This window comes from Symphalangus syndactylus, chromosome 7 (assembly GCF_028878055.3).
Source record: "Symphalangus syndactylus isolate Jambi chromosome 7, NHGRI_mSymSyn1-v2.1_pri, whole genome shotgun sequence".
In the NCBI taxonomy this organism is placed as follows: Eukaryota; Metazoa; Chordata; class Mammalia; order Primates; family Hylobatidae; genus Symphalangus; species Symphalangus syndactylus.
In genome coordinates, this window is record NC_072429.2 from 45,950,735 (window position 1) to 45,972,202 (window position 21,468).

Sequence of the window (21,468 nt, forward strand, 5' to 3'; positions counted from 1 at the left end):
ATTGGGGAACTGGGAGGAGAAGGAAAGAGAAGAAAGAGAAAGAAACAGAAATTGATCCTCAATTACTCAAAATGGGCTCAGGTGCCATATTGTCAACTTTTAAAAAATGGCTTACATTTATTTAGTGCTTCCCCTGAGCCTGACCCTGATCTAAGCTCTTTATAGATACTAATTATTTCAACTCAATTATCTTTTCTTTATACAGTTAGATGTTAGTGTCAAAATTTACTTTGTTGGTATTATTAACATGCATTACCAAATCTTTCAATAGATCTAAGACTCCGTAAAGCAAGCTTGAGGTCTGCTATGTGGGGAGTTAATCATACTTCTATTAAGGTACCCAGGAAACTAAAAACAATGACATGTTGGCTCCTTTTCCAAAAAGTATGGATGGCAAAATCTTGCACCCTCCTATTTGGCCATTATGAGGACTGAAGCGGGGAGCTGTAGAGCCAAGGCATTTGGCCTACTGTACTTGATAGTTTCTAAGCTCCTGATCCAGCAAGCCCTCTGGGACACAGGCCTAATGCACTATGTTCCTTTTACTGAAATGTCAAGTCTGCATTTATTACAGTAATTATCCATTGCATGAATATATGGACTGAACATTGATTCTGAGATCACACATTGTAATATATCTAATATATCCACTGGGCCAAATAACACTATCAATTTTTCACACTGTTTTAAAGCCAAATTTGCTGCTCAGATACTTAAAGGCACCTTGTATTCTGGTAAATAGTTGACACCATAAGTCCGATCAGTCAAATCATAATCTTTTGATGGAAGAGATGGAAAAAAGGTGCAATTTTATGGTAAAGAAATGCAAATTAAATCATAATCCTTTGATTATCATGTTTTCAAAGATGAGAAAGATTCTTAAAATCCAGTATTGGGCAAGGTGTAGAAGAAATTCTCATAAACTTTTGGCAAGAGTATACTGCATTATCAGAGGCCAATTTTGAAATATATATGAGAAGTTTAATGTATATATTTTATACTTAGTAATTCTACTTTTTGAAAGTTATCCTGAGGTAATAACTGGACTTACATGCCAAATGTGGTAAAAGACTATTCATGGTAGTAAAAATTTGAAAAAATCTTTATTGTCTATTAATGGAGAACTAGTTAAACAAATTATACTATAGCTATATCATGAAATACTAATACAAATAATTAAATGGATTTATATTTATGTGGAAAAAAAGCAAGTTACAGAAAGTAAGACCAGTATGATTCTTTAAAAACTATATACATATTTACAGAAAAATGCATCTTCTCCCTCTTGATGCTCTCTTGTATGCAAAGGGAACTTGGAGTCACACCCTTAACTTTTCCATACCCCTTTATTCACTCTCCTTCAGGAGGTTTTAGGGACTTATTTGATTGGCAACTTGGGTAAGAATAAATGGTTAATACTTGGCTCAGCACTGCCTCTTTTCCTCCTGGAATTAAGCTTTCTGTTGGGAATAATAGTTATTTTCTGTTCAACACTGTCTTTCTTGCCAGACACTGGGGTTAAAAATTTGACTAATTCTGAGGTTCATCTAGCAGTCCCATTTGGCACTCACACTAATCTACATTCTCTAACATCTTTATTATTAATAAAAGGAATATTTTTGACTTATGATGCCATTCTTTTGTCTTATTTATCAATTAATTCAGTACCCTGGACAAGAGAGAAAGCTGCTATTTATTGGGTCCTTTCAAGCACAGTTACAAATGCATGAAAAAAGGAATGGAGGAATAGATGCCAAACTCTTAATGGTGCCTCTCAGGAGATACTTCACTTGCTACTTTCCAAATTCTGGATACATATTTTATTTTTTTTAAAATAAAAGCTTGTTTTACTTTTAGAATCAATAAAGGGAAATCAATATTGATATTTCATCTTGAATAAAAAGATTAATAAAATATATATAACAATGAAATACTACTCTCTATATAAAATTAACATGACCTCCCTAAATTGTACTACTTTTGGCTCTCAAACATATAATGAAATGAGTATTGTCATTCACTCCTGGTGGCCTCTAGTTGTGCAGTAGAGTGGTAACAGGAGAATGGCTGCCTTGTCATTGACTAGCTGTCTAACACTGAATGAGTCATTCCCCTTTCTGTGAGCCTCAATTTTCTCATTTGTTAAATAAGTTTCCTTGGGGCCCTAAGTTTCTAAGATTCTACACACTGATGTTTAGTATACTAACAGTATCTGGGGAATATCAGCTATCATCAAGCTATTAAAGTTGTCTCTAAGTATGTGATCTCCTTTTTTCTGAGAATTCTCCTTCCTACCCACAGTCCTCTGGCCCATGGCTGATGGGCTACCTGACTCAAGGTGATCCAATGAGTTTTTCTTTGCAGGAAGAAGTTAGAACTAGGAATTAGAAACAGAACATATGTGGCCGGGTGCGGTGGCTCACGCCTGTAATCCCAGCACTTTGGGAGGCCAAGGCAGGCGGATCACAAGGTCAAGAGTTTGAGACCAGCCTGGCCAATATTGTGAAACCTTGTCTTTACTAAAAATACAAAAATTAGCCAGGCGTGGTGGTGGGCGCCTGTAGTCCCAGCTACTCGGGAGGCTGAGGCAGGAGAATCACTTGAATCTGAGAGGAGGAGGTTGCAGTGAGCTGAGATTGCGCCATTGCACTCCAGCCTGGGTGAGAGCAAGACTCGTCTCAAAAAAAAAAAAAAAAAAAAAGAAAGAAAAGAAAAAAGAAACAGAACATAGATTTTTATGGGCCACTAGAACTTAGTGTGTATAAATTTAGAAGCTGTGGCAAAGAGAAGGAGAGGGAGCTGATCTGTAGAGACAGGGAAGAATGAAACAGATTAAGAGAGACGATTAGAGAAGATAAATTTAAAAAGGAATTTTTCTGGCTTCCTAGTTACTGGTTCTGGTCCCTTCTGGAGGCCTAACCTTACTCCCATTCTTAGTTTCAATGAAACAGATTTGTGTCCTTATAATAAACCATCCTTTTTAGCTTAAACTAGACGGTGTTGGTTTAACTCACAACCCAAGAATCTATTTTAAAATGCACGTCTCTGTCAGCAAAAATGGTCTCATTCCATAGCCCCTTGGCCCTATCATTCCAAATCTATGCAAAGAAAGTACCTGAATGATCCTAATTTTATTTGTTTAGCCTGTGCAAGGCTTCCTCCCCATCCTATAAGCATCCCCAGGAAAAATCCAGCACTGCCTATCCCAGCTACTGATCCCAAGTATATGGACCACTCACCTATGTCCTAGAATGACTTACCAGATATCTGGTTGGGCTCTAAGCTAGCATACCACTGTGAAAAGTGTGAAAGGAAGGATAGGACTTCCAGACTTCAAGATTTCTGAAAAATTGATCATAGGCTTGAGGAGGACCAAGAGGAAGGTGATCTGGAAAGCTACTGCAATTGGGAAGAAATGTGTGCTGTGTCTGATGAATTCCATTAGCCATAGAGAATGGAATAAACCTGATTTAGGAATGCAGTTCTTTCTTTTTTCTTTCTTTCTTTCTTTCTTTTTTTTTCTTTGAGACAGTGGATTGCTCTGTAACCCAGGCTGGAGTACAGTGATGTGACTGATTATAGCTCACTGTAATCTCAAGCTCCTGGGCTCAAGCAATCCTCCTGCCTCAGCCTCCGAAAGTGTTGGGATTACAGGCATTAGCCACTGAACCCAGACTGGAATTATGTCTTGAAAGGCTGATTTAAGGGATAAAATAGTATCAATAATTTCATAAGGAAGATTTCCTGAAGTTTATAGCCAGATGGTTTTGTAACTGAGATTTTTTAAATACATGAATGGCTGCATTGATTTTTGGCTGCCTTGGATTCATTACTTGATAAGCAATTTGTTTTTCTTAAAATGAAATAAGCTCCACTGGTACAAAGTAAATATGTCTACCCTCAGGTAACATGTAACAACCTAGAAAAAAGTTAGACTGCTTTCTACCCGAGGTTCAACCAGATTATATTAAAATACCACAGGTCTAAGCAAGTATTTGAATTGTCTTTGAGACTTCCTCTTTCATACATACATTTCAATCTGTTATTGAATGGCAAGTCTTTGGATGAAATGAAGCTCCCATGAAATTATTCTGGATAAGTAAATGAAGACATATCTTTCTAACATTTTTCTGTTTTTCTTGTGAATGTCTGTCTGTTTTTCACCATTCATCTACAAATAGAGCCACAATTCATCGTTGAATACTAGAAATGAGTGAGTTCCAGTAAAGGAATGTGTGTGGAGGGAGTCACATATAGTTCATAATAGTCTTCCAAACATCCTTTTTGTAATATACCTAGACCAGGTTTTATAAAGCTCAGGTGCTAAATTTATCATTGCGAACAAGTGTTATTTTTGGTTTTGAGTAGCAAAAATATGGAAAAATTAAATGCATTATGACATTATGATCTGGCCATTATGTGGAATTTATACAGGAATTAAAAAGAGTGATGTAGAGTTGAACTGAAAAAAATCTTCATGTTATTGTAAATTAAAAAAAAAACTACAGGGCAACAAGCATGACATCATTTTATTTTTATATAAAAAAGAAAACAGGCTGGGCGCGGTGGCTCATGCCTGTAATCCTAGCACTTTGGGAGGCCGAGGCGGGCAGATCACCTGAGGTCAGGAGTTCGAGACCAGCCTGGCCAACATGGTGAAACCCTGTCTCTACTAAAAATACAAAAGAAATTATCTGGGCCTCGTGGCACACGCCTGTAGTCCCAGCTACTTGGGAGGCTGAGGCAGGAGAAAATCACTTGAACCCGGGAGGCAGAGGTTGCAGTGAGCTGAGATCGCACCACTGCACTCTAGCCTAGGCAACAGAGTGAGATCCTGTCTCAAAGAAAAAAAAGGAAAACAATTATTTTTAAAACTATATGTATGTGATATAAACGTGTGTGTATAGAGAAAAATGCAGAGAAACACGTTTGAAATTGTTAAAATTGGATACCCATGTGGGAGAGAATTGAAAGAAGATGGTGAGGAAATTAATAATTTTTCTTTATATATCTCTGGTTTATTTGATTTATTTTAAAGAACACGTATTACCTTTTATAATAAAAATTCAATGTCACATACAACTAAATAAAGTCTAGTGAAAGCAAACCGTAAAGTGAGAACTGTTGTGTCAGTCCCCCATATGTTTATGCTTCGGGTGCCAATTGTTTTAGCTCTGCTCTAAGACCAGCTACTGGCTGAGTGGTTGTCTGACTTGCTCATGTTCTTTGTAGATTGATGATCCCTAAGTCACCTGACAATTATGTAACCTAACAAAATGCTGGACTTATGTTTTTCACTACCTACTCTTTCTTATTTCTTTATGCAAACTAGACTCCGTATTATTAAAGTAAATTTACTAATGTCCAGCTCAGAGGAGCTCAAGTTCAAAGACAAGGTGATAGACTTTATTAGGCAAAAAACTTTTAAGATTTCCTATGTCAGCAGGCATTTCCCCATGGATCAACCCAAGAGAAAATAGGACCCAGCAAACATTTTACCTGACTGATTATAACAAAAAGGTTGCTACGTACCATGCTTAGGCACAATTTCAAAGGGAGGACAGCACCATGCTCATCTGCTAAAGCCCCCTCCTAGTTACAATAAGAACCTCTGTGCATGTGCGTGTGTATGAGCATGTGTGCGTGTGTGTTCATGTGCGTGTGCGTGTGCGCACGTGTATGACTGTGCGCGTGCATGTGTGTGCATGTGTGTGCGCATGTGTGTGTGTGTGTGTGTGTGTGTGTGCATAAAGCCAGAAGAAATTTTTCAGGTTGCAAGTTGTGTCCTGCCAACCAACAGTCAAGGTAATTTTGGGGGAAATAATATAATCAGCTTTTTCTACAAGGAAAGGAATCACATGAAAATATGATGAAATAGGGTCAAAGAGTGGCCAACTTTCCATTTCCATTTCCATTTCCTGGAAAAGCTCCAGGGACTGAAAGTCTTAAGGAACTGTATCTGTAGTTTTGTTTATTTACTTGTTTTGTTGTATCTCTTAATGTTTGCATGGTTTTTAAATCTAGATTTAATAGTAAAATTGCATTAGTGTTTGGTCAGTTACATTTGTACTTTAGATTGCGGCTTATAACTTAAACATAATGTTTATAATTTAAACATAAAATACATTAACATCAGATCCTGGCACTTACAATCTTACCTAGGAGCCTAAAATTCAAAGCCAAGGCTCTAGACACTCATTGGAGAAACTCATCCTTTAAAATTAGATCAATTGCAATATTTCTAAAGAGTGAATCTGGCTGACTCTCTTTTCAGACTCAGCCTGCCTGCACCCAGGTGAAATAAACAGCCATGTTGCTCACACAAAGCCTGTTTGGTGGTCTCTTCACACGGACGCGCATGAAATTTGGTGCTGTGACTCAGATCGGGGGACCTCCCTTGGGAGATCAATCCCCTGTCCTCCTGCTCTTTGCTCCATGAGAAAGATCCCCCTACGGCCTCAGGTCCTCAGACTGACCAGCCCAAGAAACATCTCACCAATTTCAAATCCGGTAAGCGGCCTCTTTTTACTCTCTTCTCCAAGCTCCCTCACTATCCCTCAACCTCTTTCTCCTTTCAATCTTGGTGCCACACTTCAATCTCTTCCTTCTCTTAATTTCAATTCCTTTCCTTTTCTGGTAGAGACAAAGGAGACACGTTTTATCCATGGACCCAAAACTCCGGCGCCAGTCACGGACTGGGAAGGCAGCCTTACCTTGGTGTTTAATCATTGCAGGGATGCCTCTCTGATTATTCACCCATGTTTCAGAGGTGTCAGACCATGCAGGGATGCCTGCCTTGGTCCTTCACCCTTAGCGGCAAGTCCCACTTTTCTGGGGGAGGGGAAAGTATCCCAACCCCTTCTCTCCGTGTCTCTACCCCTTCTCTGATTTTCTGGGGCAGGGGCAAGAACCCCTCAACCCCTTCTCCTTCACCCTTAGCGGCAAGTCCCGCTTTTCTGGGGAAGGGGCAAGTACCCCAACCCCTTCTCTCCGTGTCTCTACCCCTTCTCTGCTTTTCTGGGGGAGGGGCAAGTACTCCTCAACCCCTTCTCCTTCACCCTTAGCAGCAAGTCCTGCTTTTCTAGGGGGCAAGAACCTCTAATCGCTTATTTCTGCACCCCGACCTCTTATCTCTGCACCCCAATCCCTTATTTCCATGCCCTGACCCCTTTCCCGCTTTTCTGGAGGGTAAGAACCCCCAAACCCCTTCCCTCCGTGTCTCTATGCTCTCTTTTCTCTGGGCTTGCCTCCTTCACTGTAGGCAATCTTCCACCCTCCATTCCTCCGTCTCCCTTAGCCTGTGCTCTCAAGAGCTTAAAATCTCTCCAACTCACACCTGACCTAAAATCTAAGCATCTTATTTTCTTCTGCAATGCCGCTTGACCCCAATACAAACTCGACAGTTGTTCCAAATAGCCGGAAAATGGCACTTTCAATTTTTCCATCCTACAAGAGCTAAATAATTCTTGTTGTAAAATGGGCAAATGGTCTGTGGTGCTTGACATCCAGGCATTCTTTTACACATCAGTCCCTTTCTAGTCTCTGTGCCCAATGCAAGTCATCCCAAATCTTCCTTCTCTCCCTCCCACCTGTCCCCTCAATCCCAACCCCAAGCATCACTCTTTCTAATCTTCCTTTTCTACAGACCGATCTGACCTCTCCCCTCCTTGCCAGGCAGAGCTAGGTCCCAATTCTTCCTCAGCCTCCACTCCTCCACCCCTCCACCCTATAATCCTTTTATCACCTCCCCTCCTCACACTTGGTCTGGCTTATAGTTGCATTCCGTGACTAGCCCTCCCCCACCTGCTCAGCAATTTATTCTTAAAAAGGTGGCTGGAGCTAAAGGCATAGTCAAGGTTAATGCTCCTTTTTCTTTATCCCAAATCAGATAGCATTTAGGCTCTTTTTCATCAAATATAAAAATCCAGCCCAGTTCATGGCTCATTTGGCAGCAACCCTGAGACACTTTACAGCCCTAGACCCTAAAAGGTCAAAAGGCTGTCTTATTCTCAATATACATTTTATTACCCAATCTGCTCCCAACATTAAACTCCAAAAATTAGAATCTGGCCCTCAAACCCCACAACAGGACTTAATTAACCTCACCTTCAAGGTGTACAATAATGAAAAAAGTTGCAATTCCTTGCCTTCACTGTGAGACAAACCCCAGCCATATCTCCAGCACACAAGAACTTCCAAATGCCTGAACCGCAGCAGCCAGGTGTTCCTCCAGACCTCCTACCCCAGGAGCTTGCTACACATGCTGGAAAACTGGCCACTGGGCCAAGGAATGCCTGCAGCCCAGGATTCCTCCTAAGCCGCATCCCATCTCTGTGGGACCCCACCGAAAATCGGACTGTTCAACTCACCTGGCAGCCACTCCCAGAGTCCCTGGAACTCTGGCCCAAGGCTCTCTGACTCCTTCCCAGATCTTCTCGGCTTAGCGGCTGAAGACTGACAATGCCCGATATCCTCAGAAGCCCCCTAGACCATCACGGACGCCGAGCTTCGGGTAACTCACAGTGGAGGGTAAGTCTGTCCCCTTCTTAATCAATACGGAGGCTACTCACTCCACATTACCTTATTTTCAAGGGCCTGTTTCCCTTGCCTCCATAACTGTTGTGGGTATTGACGGCCAGGCTTCTAAACCTCTTAAAACTCCCCAACTATGGTGCTAACTTAGACAATACTCTTTTAAGCACTCCTTTTTAATTATCCTCACCTGCCCAGTTCCCTTATTAGGCCGAGACACTTTAAATTATCTGCTTCCCTGACTTCCTGGATTACAGCTACATCTCATTGCTGCCCTTCTTCCCAATCCAAAGCCTCCTTTGCGTCCTCCTCTTGTATTCCCCCACCTTAACCCACAAGTATAAAATACCTCTACTCCCTCTGTGGCGACCGATCATGCACCCCTTACCATCTCATTAAAACCCAATCACCCTTACCCCACTCAATGCCAATATCCCATCCCACAGCATGCTTTGAAAGGATTAAAGCCTGTTATCACTCGCCTGCTACAGCATGGGCTTCTAAAACCTATAAACTTCCCTTACAATTTCCCCATTTCACCTGTCCTAAAACCAGACAAGGCTTACAGGTTAGTTCAAGATCTGCGCCTTATCAACCAAATTGTTTTGCCTATCCACCCCATGGTGCCAAACCCATATACTCTCCTATCCTCAATACCTCCCTCCACAATCCATTATTCTGTTCTAGATCTCAAACACGCTTTCTTTACTATTCCTTTGCACCCTTCATCCCAGCCTCTCTTCGCTTTCACTTGGACTGACCCTGACACCCATCAGGCTCAGCAAATTACCTGGCCTGTACTGCTGCAAGTCTTCACAGACAGCCCCCATTACTTCAGTCAAGCCCAAATTTCTTCCTCATCTGTTACCTATCTCAGCATAATTCTCGTAAAAACACACGTGCTTTCCCTGCTGAACGTATCCAGTTAATCTCCCAAACCTCAATCCCTTACAAAACAACAACTCGTTTCCTTCCTAGGCATGGTTAGTGCGGTCAGAATTCTTACACAAGAGCCAGGACCGCATCCTGTAGCCTTTCTGTCCAAACAACTTGACCTTACTGTTTTAGCCTAGCCATCATGTCTCTGTGCAGCAGCTGCTGCCACCCTAATACTTTTAGAGGCCTTCAAAATCACAAACTATGCTCAACTTACTCTCTACATTTCTCATAACTTCCAAAATCTATTTTCTTCCTCATACCTGACGCATATACTTTCTGCTCCCCGGCTCCTTCAGCTGTACTCACTCTTTGTTAAGTCCCATCCGGACCGGACTTCAATCTGGCCTCCCACATTATTTCTGATACCACACCTGACCCTCATGACTGTATCTCTTTGATCCACCTGACATTCACCCCATTTCCCCATATTTCCTTCTTTCCTGTTCCTCACCCTGATCACGCTTGATTTATTGATGGCAGTTCCACCAGGCCTAATCGCCACACACCAGCAAAGGCAGGCTATGCTATAGTACAAGCCACTAGCCCGCCTCTTAGAACCTCTCATTTCCTTTCCATCGTGGAAATCTATCCTCAAGGAAATCACTTCTCAGTGTTCCATCTGCTATTCTACTACTCCTCAGGGATTATTCAGGCCCCCTCCCTTCCCTACACTTCAAGCTCGAGGATTTGCCCCCACCCAGGACTGGCAAATTAGCTTTACTCAACATGCCCTGAGTCAGATAACTAAAATACCTCTTAGTCTAGGTAGACATTTTCACTGGATGGGTACAGGCCTTTCCTACAGGGTCTGAGAAGGCCACCGCAGTCATTTCTTCCCTTCTGTCAGATGTAATTCCTCAGTTTAGCCTTCCCACCTCTATACAGGCTGATAACAGACCAGCCTTTATTAGTCAAATCAGCCAAGCAGTTTTTCAGGCTCTTAGTATTCAGTGAAACCTTTATATCCCTTACAGTCCTCTGTCTTCAAGAAAAGTAGAACGGACTAAAGGTCTTTTAAAAATACACCTCACCAAGCTCAGCCACCAACTTAAAACAGACTGGACAATACTTACCACTTTCCCTTCTCAGAATTCAGGCCTGTCCTCAGAATGCTACAACGTACAGCCCATTTGAGCTCCTTTTTATTAGGCCCCAGTCTCATTCCAGACACCAGACCAACTTGGACTGTGCCCCAAAAAACTTGTCATCCCTACTATCTTCTGTCTAGTCATACTCCTATTCACCGTTCTCAACTACTCATACATGCCCTGCTCTTGTTTACACTGACAGTTACGGCCGGGCGCAGTGGCTCACGCCTGTAATCCCAGCACTTTGGGAGGCAGAGGCGGGCGGATCACGAGGTCAGGAGATCAAGACCATCCTGGCTAACACAGTGAAACCCCGTCTCTACTAAAAATACAAAAAAATTAGCCGGGCGTGGTGGTGGGCACCTGTAGTCCCAGCTACTCGGGAGGCTGAGGCAGGAGAATGGCGTGAACCAGGGAGGTGGAGCTTGCAGTGAGCCAAGATTGCGCCACTGCACTCCAGCCTGGGCGACAGAGAGAGACTCCATCTCAAAAAAAAAAAAAAAAATACACTGACAGTTTACACTGTTTCTCCAAGCCAGCACAGCTGATATCTCCTGGTGCTATCCCCAAACTGCCACTCTTAACTCTTGAAGTAAATAAATAATCTTTGCTGGCAGGACTATGCTGAATCTCCTTAGGCACTCTCTAATCAGATGTCCTGAGTCGTCCCAATTCTTAGACCTTTTATACCTGTTTTTCTCCTTCTCTTATTCCATTTAGTTTTTCAATTCATACAAAACCGTGTCCAGGCCATCACCAATCATTCAATATGACAAATGTTTCTTCTAACATCCCCACAATATCACCCCTTACCACAAGACCTCCCTTCAGCTTAATCTCTCCCACTCTAGGTTCCCATGCCGCCCCTAATCCCACTTGAAGCAGCCCTGAGAAACATCGCCCATTCTCTCTCCATACCACTCCCCAAAAATTTTCACTGCCCCAACACTTCAACACTATTTTATTTTATTTTTCTTATTAATATAAAAAGGTAGGAATGTCAGGCCTCTGAGCCCAAGCCAAGCCATTGCATCCCCTGTGACTTGCACGTATACATCCAGATGGCCTGAAGTAACTGAAGATCCACAAAAGAAGTAAAAATAGCCTTAACTGATGACATTCCACCATTGTGATTTGTTTCTGCCCCACCCTAACTGATCAATGTACTTTGTAATCTCCCCCACCCTTAAGAAGGTTCTTTGTAATTCTCCCCACCCTTGAGAATGTACTTTGTGAGATCCACCCCTGCCCGCAAAACATTGCTCTTAACTTCACCGCCTATCCCAAAACCTATAAGAACTAATGATTATCCACCACCCTTTGCTGACTCTCTTTTTGGACTCAGCCCGCCTGCACCCAGGTGAAATAAACAGCCATGTTGCTCACAAAAAAAAAAAAAAAAAGAGTGAATCCTGCACTCTGTGTATGTGAGACTTATATCAAGTAGCCTGGCCCTTGAGAAAGAGGCACCTGTCTTGTCCTTCATTGCCTGTGAAATCCCAGGCAAGTCTGTGGGTAATTTGGCATTTCTGTTTTGCCCATCTGCCGAAAGAAGTTGTTGGAGGTGACTCTTCTCTCTCTCTCTCAAGCTGTTGTACTTCAAACCCTATGGTTTCTGGCTTTCAGATCACCAACAATTGAGGTGAAATAGCTGCAAACAGACTGGTTACTTGACTACTTAGGTATTTATTATTATGATAGAAATAGGTAAGGAGTTATGAAACTGACTTTACTTCTTTTCCTCCTGGGGTGAGCAAAAGAACAGAGGAGTAAATAAAATATTTATGGCCGGGCGCGGTGGCTCACGCTTGTAATCCCAGCACTTTGGGAGGCCGAGGCGGGCGGATCACGAGGTCAGGAGATCGAGACCACGGTGAAACCCCGTCTCTACTAAAAATACAAAAAATTAGCCGGGCGTGGTGGCGGACGCCTGTAGTCCCAGCTACTCGGAGAGGCTGAGGCAGGAGAATGGCGTGAACCCGGGAGGCGGAGCTTGCAGTGAGCCGAGATTGCGCCACTGCACTCCAGCCTGGGCGACAGAGCAAGACTCTGTCTCAAAAAAAAAAAAAAAAAAAAAAAAAAAATTTTTATTGCCAAGTCTATGTTGATTTATTTGGCCATCCCTCATCCACATTTTTGTCCGTAGGAAAAGTTCCCTGGGTCTAATAGCTAAATCTTTGAAAAGGGGGTGAGGAAATGGAAGAAAAGGATTAATAAATAATAATATTTATCGAGTACTATGGTGTGCCAGACCTGCTAAAACTTTTTAAGATTACCTCACAAATCTATAAGATCTGTATTATAATTATTACCAGTTTAGAGATGACTGGAAAACTGAGAGAAGTAGTAGTTTGCCCCAAATTCCCCGTCTAGTTAGTGGCACAGCTATACCAGTTTACCTATAGAGTCCCCATAAATCCCAGTTAGCCTGGGACAGTCCCAGTTTACTGGGACTTGATCTTGAATCCTGAAGTAATAATGAATGGTGTCTCCTGTTCCATTTCAAAAGTGGACTACACAAATTATACGGTCACTTTATCTGAAGGTTTCTCAATCTTGGTTTGAGACATTGACATGTTGGGCTGTAAGATTCTTTGTTATAGGGGGCTGTCCTGTGCATTGCCAGGTGTTTCACAGCATCGTTGCCCTCTACCCAGTAGATGCCAGTAGCACCCTCCACTTCAAGTAATGAAAAGCAACAATGCCTTCAGACATTGTCAAATGTCTCCAGGAGGGCAAAATTGCTTCTGAGAACCTACAGCATCTAAAGCTTATAGTTATACAAATTTAACTACAAAAGGACAAAACAATCTATTTGTTACAGCTGAACCTATGCAGTAGAGTGGCTGGCATATACCCTGTACTCAATAAAAGTTATTTCTTTTTGTAGAGATGGGATCTCGCTATGCTGCCCAGGCTGATCTTGAACTCCTGGCCTCAAGCCATCCTCTGGCCTTGGCCTTCCAAAGTTCTGAGATTACAGGCACTAGCCACTATCCCTGACCTAAAAGTTCATTTCTTTGGGGTGTCACTTGGCTTTCCAATTGTAGAGAGGTGCAAGGGCTAAACAAGTAATGAAAAAGATGCCTAGAAGGGCTCTTGAGATAAAAATTGGTTTGTCGCAATTCTTATTAGAGAAAACTGAAATAGTGTAACTACAAAGTGACGCAGCAACCTCCTGGCTGCCCATTCTAATGATATGAAGTTTGAATCTTGATTCCATTGGGGCTTTTGCCTTAGTAATGGACATAAAAGCTAACGTGATAAGAGAGTGTTACAGTGAGTTTCATACTGCAGCAATCTTCTTCAGTATTAATTGCTTATCAGTGTTCTATTTCCTCCTACTCTTAGAAATGACCACCATTTCTTTCATACCACCATTTTCATTTATTAGCAATAACAGAGGAAATACCAATAGCACCAATTCAAAATGAATCCACATGACGTGTTTTATCCTTACAGCTGTAATAACTAGTAACTAACATGGATTGGAAAGCACTTCGCAAATGTAAAAGTGCTGTACAGATACATTATAATTATCATCATTAATAAATTAGCCCGATTCTCCTAGTTCAAAAGGCACGTAAGGTCAGATACATGGGCTTCAGTGGGGCAAAATGATCACAACCTACAATGTAGCAATGGTTCACATGTGTTGGCAACAAGTTTTACCCCATGCAATCCTGCAGAGCTGAAGTTACACACCCTTCAAAATATGGGAGAATGAAGCTAAAAGTAGACAAGACAGTTTTTTTTTAATTTAATGCTTTTTTTAAATAACAGACTCCTACCTCTTTTATATTAATGCCTAAATAGATAATATAATCAAACTTCTAAATTGTACATTATAACGAAATTAAAATGTCTTATTTAAGGTGACAGCAAATTTTGTTACTTTCTATGAGCTGATATTTCAGATACCATTAGAATTTCAAAGCATTCTGCAACTTCAAAAGAGGTCAGACTGGTAAAATTTGTGCTTGCACACCCTCATGGAATATTGTCAGTATTCATTCCAAAATTGTTACTAGAACAAAACAGCTTTATCCATTCCCTTGCCAGCAGAAGTCTTGGCAAGAGATGGCTCTTGGCTGGACCATAAATAAAATTCCTTGAATCACCAATATCTTGATTTAAGAAAGAAATTTTACTGTGTCTTTCATACACAAAAGCTGATTAACAATGGTTAAAAAAACACTACTCCACTTTTTCACAGGTGTACAAAAGGAAATATAATGGAATTACATTCAACAATAAAGCTTAAAGTTCACTCTAGGTAATAGTTGCATTAACATTCACATACACAAGCACAGAGTAAGTATATTTCAGGAGTCTTATCATAGCATACAGCATACATATGGGAGATTGATTTCAGGTAACATCATAGGTGTTAGTAAGATTAGCAATTCAGAGTGTTATAGAAAAGGAAAACTAAACCAAAGAGAAGGTGTAGGCTAGCACACCAAGACAAATCACAGAATTAGTAGATCGAAAAATCTGTTCACTGTATGAGAAAACAATATTTTTCTTCAATTTTTGGGTCTTGATATATAGTTGGTTAGAGAAGGTTGTGTATCAAAGTGCACATAATTGTTTCTTAGAAAAGAGAGAGAGAGAGAGAGAGAGATCATTTTATTAATACATGCAAGAGGCAGCCCCAGAGTGACCTGAAAGAGTAAAGCTGTGACTGGCAGGTGGCCGATATAATACAGATGTTTCAGGCAATTCTCTTAAAGCACTTCTGTAGCAGCAATGATCATTTAAATGGCTGTAGACTGAATTCTCTTTTGAGGAGGGTTTAGGGGAATTGTATTCATATTTCTCTTTAAAGATTTATAGCTATAGACTTTCTCTTTTTTTAAATAAATCTATGAAACAACAAACAGCGAAAGGTGAGGTGTTGGGGTTTTCTTTTGCTTTTGCATAAGTATTGGAAAAGGATCTGGCCTTTTCATAAACATTGTGTGCAAAAGAATTTTTAATAAAGTGAACACAGGACATGTATAGGAAACATACCAGATCTGCTTCTGTTTCCCAGGGTGGTTCTCTGTTAAAACATTGAACTGTTGGCTTGCAGGTATGATGCAGATTTTAGGTATAATGACATCACAGCCAACAGACTTTAGGGTCTCCTAAAGCCTTGTCAGTGGGGGTAGTTTTGTCTCCTAGAGGGTGGCCGCCACCTCTTGAGTTGTAAGATTTAGAAAGTCTGGTCCCTTTTAGTTTACACTTCCCCTCTACAATAACTTCGGCTGTTTATTTGTCTTTGTTTTCTTGCCTTCCTTGTACCAATTAGTCTAAGCTGGCCCGTCTCAGCCAATATCTGGCACTCGCATACCCGCGGTAGCCACACATACCCAGTGGCCACAAACACCCAAGCTGCTCAATCTCAAAACTTTTCAGCCTGCCCTGCAAGTGTCATCAAGACAGGATCCCCGGAGCACAGGGCAGAGAGTCCAACCTCTCACTGGCGGGGCTGGGAAGCCTCTCCTTTGCGGCGGAGGAGAAAGGAAACTTGGGTCTGCTTTTTAGGTTCTGAAAACAAGCCAGAGTGGAGAGAAAGAGTTAACACCAGACTTAGTAAAGCTTTTATGACAAAACCTGTTAAATGCGTTCTAGACAGACACAGGGAACTTTCTGCAGATTTCTGAGGTCTCTAAGAGGGCTCATGTAGATAGGAAAAAGGAGCAGGGAATTGCTACATGGGAGAGATTTGCCATTATTACAAAAACTGGCTAAGTGGCTTGTTTCCATTTGAGGACCTCACTGGTCACTGTTGTCAGTCGTGCTGTTCCCTTTCTCTTTTTTCTCCTGGGTCTTGTTACCCTTCTTCTTTTTCTTCTTTTTCTTGGTCTCCTCCTTTTTGCCGAAGGTTATGAAGTCACTTTTGTCAATTTGGCTGTTAGTAGGCTCCTGCCGGATGGAGATGATTGCAGGAGATCCTGGGATAATGAATTTGTCTGGCAACTCACCGGGACCGGATTGTTTGGGGTTGCCTGGTCCGTATTTAAAGGTCCAGCTGTTGCTATTGACACCCGCACCGACTGGAGGGGACACTTCTCCTGCCTCTGGTTCTGAAAGACAAAACATTACAAATCATTAACAGGGTCAACACATGCTCTTGATTCCACACTGCTGGGAGAGTACAGGAGTACTGCATAGGCAGGCTGAGCCTCCCCAAAAAATCAGGAGTTGTTTCTTCAAGTCTGAGGGCGAGGCAAGTGTTTACTTATTTATTTATTTGTTTAATTTTTTTTGAGACAGGATTTCCCTCTGTCACCCAGGCTGAAATGCAGTCACTGCAGCCTCGACTTCCTGTCCTCAATCAATCCTTCCATCTTAGCCTCCCAAGTAGCTGGAACAACAGGCACAAGCTACCATGCCAGGCTAACTTTTTAAAAAATTTTTTTATAGAAATGAGATCTCACTATGTTGCCCAGGCTGGTCTCAAACACTGAAGCTCAAGAGATCCTCCCACCTTGGCCTCCCAAAGTGTTGGAATTATAGACATGAGCTACCACACCCAGCCAAGGCCAGTATTTACAGACAAGCAAGAGGGCAGGTTTTTTCACCAGGATACCAAGAATCTAGTTTCATAGTAGCATATGTTTGGTTCTTTGTGAAGAATTTCCTAAAGAATACAGTTGTGATTATCTTGATTGGGAATGGGATGGGAAATATACAGGCTAAAGGCAAAATATGCTCCTTTTAGTGTCTAGATTAAACTTTGGCTGTAACTGTGTTAGGATGTCTATTTTGTCCAAAACAAGAAAAATTAATTGAATAAATTATTTGATCCTAATTTTATTGTAATAACATTGAAGGGTGGTGGGATGGAGCATGGAAGAGATGGGAATACACAGTGTAAGAGGATGGAATCCTTTTGTAAATTGAGCCTATTTGTTTAGATAAAACACTGGGAGCCAATTTTACTTTCCAAGCCAAGTTCCTTCCCTCATTGTGCTCACAGTCTAGTTGGACATACACTCAAGCAACTAGAAACCAACTTAATACATGCAATAACTAAAGTATATGTAAAGTACTGTGGGACTCCAGAAGAAGAAATTGTTAATTATACTTGAGAAAGTTAATGGGGTTCCAGAGGAGGTGAAATCTGCCCTGAGTCTTGAGAAAATGATTATGCATCCACAGGAGTTTTCAATAGAAGACATTCCCAAGAGTCTGATTGGAAGACACACCATAAAGTACACCAGCGACTTCTAGAAGAGTAGAAGTCAGAGCTGGAGAGGAATGGTAATGGTCTGTCTGGGCAAAGTGATCCCAGTGGCCATGACATTGGATGCTCTGACATCATAGCAATGTTTATGTATCTAACACTGCTCCTTTGGTTGACACATGAAAAGCTCCATCAAATAAACTGTTTATGTTCAATTACGGTTTAGAGTTGTGTACATCTGCTATTTCAATTTCCTATTACTTCTCAGTCTCCTCTAATTTGGTGTCCCTGAGCAGTAATTTTCTAACATAACTCAGGTCAAGTTCATTATATTACTTCCACAATCAATGGTCACATTTTAGTCCTCATCTTATCAAACCTCTCAGCAGCATTTGTCATCCCCTTCTTGAAACACTTATTCTCATGAGTTCTTTGTCATGTAGGAGAATAACCCCAATAAGTTCTTAGATGGACTGGACCCCTGTTAAAAAATGCAGATTAACAAGAAAAAAAAGCAAACAGAAGTTTATTAACATGTATATTTCATATATACATGACAGACACCCAGAGAATGAGCAGTTCTCAAAAAGGTGGCTTAGAATTCCAGCTTATATAGCATCTTCAACAGAGAACAATAAATTTTTAAAGAAGTGTAAGATAAAGGAAAAGACCTTTGAGGACTTTGAGTCTCTAATGGGTAGCTACCTGGGGGAAGGCAAATGAATGGCAGATAAAGGCTAATTTGTAAAGCAGTACAATTTCCAGGCCAGTAAGAATCCAAAGTTATCTTCAGTGGTTAACCTTTGTTCTCCCTGGTGGTGGGAGGCAGAGGAGGGAGGTGGAAGCAGGATAACTTTTGTCTTTGTAAATTTATGCTCTTTTAGGCAAATAGAGGGAGGGCAGAAGACCTCTCCTGTATCTGCTTCTTTTATTATTATTACGATTTTTTTTTTTTAATTTGAGATAGAGCCTTGCTCTGTTGCCCAGGCTGGAGTGCAGTGGCAAGATATCAGCTCACTGCAGTCTCTGCCTCCTGGGTTCAAGTAATTCTCGTGCCTCAGCCTCCTGAGTAGCTGGGACTACAGGCACATGCCACCATGCCTGGCTAATTTTTTTTTTTGTATTTTAGTAGAGATGGGGTTTCATCATGTTGCCCAGGCTGGTCTCGAACTCCTGAGCTCAGGCAATCTGCCCACTTCAGCCTCCCAAAGTGCTAAGATTACAGGCGTGAGCCCACTGCACCCGGCCTGTATCTGCTTCTTTTAACTTGCCTTCAGCTCAATAATCCTTCTTATTTTGGGACAGCATATTCTGGCCCCCACCATCAAAACATTCTCCTGACCTTTCTCTCTGGCTGTTCTTTGTCAGTTTCTTTGTCAGTTTCTTTGTCAGTCTCCTCATCTGTGTGTTGAAGCTTCCTTGGGTTTGGCCCTAGACTCTCTTCTCTATTTTCTCTTCACTCTCTCCTTTTGGGATCTCAGCCATATCCATAGATATAAATACCATATGAATAAGCTGATGAGATGCAGACTTATATTTTAAGCCCACATCTCTCTGTGCTCCAATCTCATGTATAACTGCCTATCTGGTATCCCCAGTTGGAAATCTCATGGGCATCCCAAACTGAAGAAATCTGAAATCAAACTCTTGATTCCTCGAATCTATTCCTTTCTAAATCTTTCCAGTTTCAGTAAATTACATCCCATTTACCCCATTTCTCAAGCCAGAAAGTTCAGAGCTAATTATTCATTTTTCTCTATTCTATTCTTCATTCTCCATTTATAATACATCATCAAGACCTGTCATTTCTGTCTCCTAAATATATCTTGACTCTGTCCTCTTCTCTCAATTTTCACTGCCACCACTCTTTCAGGACACCATCATCTCTTATATGAATTGCAGCAATAGTCTCCTTATTCAGTCTGCTTCCACTTTTGCTTCTCTCCAACCCTCCACACAGTAGCCAGAGTCATCTTTATTTCTTAAAGTCTCTCTTTAAAAATGACGTATAACAGCCAGGCGCGGTGGCTCACACATGTAATCCCAGCACTTTGGGAGGCTGAGACGGGCAGATCACAAGGTCAGGAGATTGAGACCATCCTGGCTAACACAGTGAAACCCCGCCTCTACTAAAAAATAGAAAAAAATTAGCCGGGCGTGGTGATGGGTGCCTGTAGTCCCAGCTACTCAGGAGGCTGAGGCAGGAGAATGGCGTGAACCCAGGAGGTGGAGCTTGCAGTGAGCTGAGATCGTGCCACTGCACTCCAGCCTGGGCAACAGAGCAAGACTCTGTCAAAAAAAAAAAAAAAAAAATTGAGGCATAACGTACATATAGCAAACTCTTTTAAAAATAGAAATCAGATTATATCACTCCTCTGCTTAAGCTTTCTATTGCCTTGAGAAAAAAAAAAAAAACTCCTTACCATGATACATAAGTCCCTTCAATAATCTGATTTTTATTTCTTCTCCACTCTCATCTATAAATCTCCCTCTTACTATTATACTCCATCCACACAGGCCTTCTTTCAGATCCTCAAATACTCTTTGGAGTTGTTTTTTGTTGTTGTTTGTTAGAGATAGGTTCTCACTCTGTCACCCAGGCTGAAGTGCAGTAGTGCAATCACTGCTTGCTGTAACCTCAAACTCCTGGACTCAAGCGACCCTCCTGTCTCAGCCTCCCAAGTGGCTGGGACTACAGGCCACCATACCTGGCTCCTTGGAGTTGTTTTTACCTCAAGATCTTTACACATCTGGTTTGCTTTTGTCTTGAATGATCTCTCATCCGTTCTTAGCATGACTCCTCATTCTTCAAGTCTGTATTAAATGTAACCTCCTCGGAAAGGCATTCTATGATATTCCTAGCCAAGCAGCACTCCCTTAGCCTATTAGTCTCTATCACTATAAGATTCACAAAGGCAAAAAATATATCTGTTTATTCACCAATGTATAACCAGTGCCTAGCACAATTCCTGGCCCATAACAGGTGTTTAGTAAATACTGGATGAATGAATGAAAGGACTGATGTGAGAAGTGAAAGTGGTACCCACTCTTTAGCAGACCAAACAACTCTCCAGTGAGGCACTTTTGGGGTCCCTAAAGACAATGAGGTAATGCATGTAAAGTGCTAAGCTTGATCCTTAGCACAATGCAAGAATTCAGTAAATGGTATCACATATGGGCAATTATATATAATGCAGCTCTTGGGGCTTAGGAGGCCAAGATAAAGATACTGCAAATTTACAGCAGGCAGTGAGGAGAGGGAGCAAGAAATTTTCTTCTCTCTTCCAAACCCTTTTCCTTACACCATGCTTCCCCTGGCAGAGCTGACACAATAGCACTTTAGGGATGAGAAACAAATTTTTTCTCTGAGACTAATGTCTTTGATCTATCTAAATTAATCAAATCTGCAATTTAGCTCAGCCAGAATCTGCCTGTTTACCTTTAAAATACAGGTCCTATCTCTAAGAGACTGAGACAAAAGAGAGAAATGTATTTAAAAGCCTCTGATTCGGCACCTAAAACTGGGTTTCAGCACCACTCCACAGTCCTTTAGTTGCCCTCAGAGCCCAAAATGGAAATTTTTCTTCAACCATAACCAGGACTCTGCATGAGGCCTAAGCACTGTCATCTGGAGATGCAGAACACAGAAATATCTTCATCTTGCAGAGTTAAAGGACATTAATGGCTGTGTCTATTGGCGGAGGGAGCCCCTCACAGCAGGACCGCCAAGAG

The 21,468-nt window shown here is 41.5% G+C and overlaps 1 protein-coding gene across 19 annotated transcripts in view; it reads right to left on the bottom strand.

Moving 5' to 3' along the window:
- Positions 1 to 13,922: 13,922 nt before the first annotated feature.
- LOC129486279 (protocadherin alpha-C2) overlaps positions 13,923 to 21,468 on the bottom strand; it is a 223,610-nt gene continuing 216,064 nt past the window's right edge. For 16 of the 19 annotated variants that reach the window (XM_055285945.1, XM_055285947.2, XM_055285941.2 and 13 more), the window contains one exon: positions 13,923 to 16,633. In XM_055285945.1, the coding sequence (XP_055141920.1) occupies positions 16,323 to 16,633 (311 nt within the window). In that variant the 3' untranslated portion in view covers positions 13,923 to 16,322. The remainder of the gene's footprint in view (positions 16,634 to 21,468) is intronic. The other 3 variants (XM_055285938.2, XR_008658913.2, XM_055285951.2) reach the window with 3 other exon arrangements.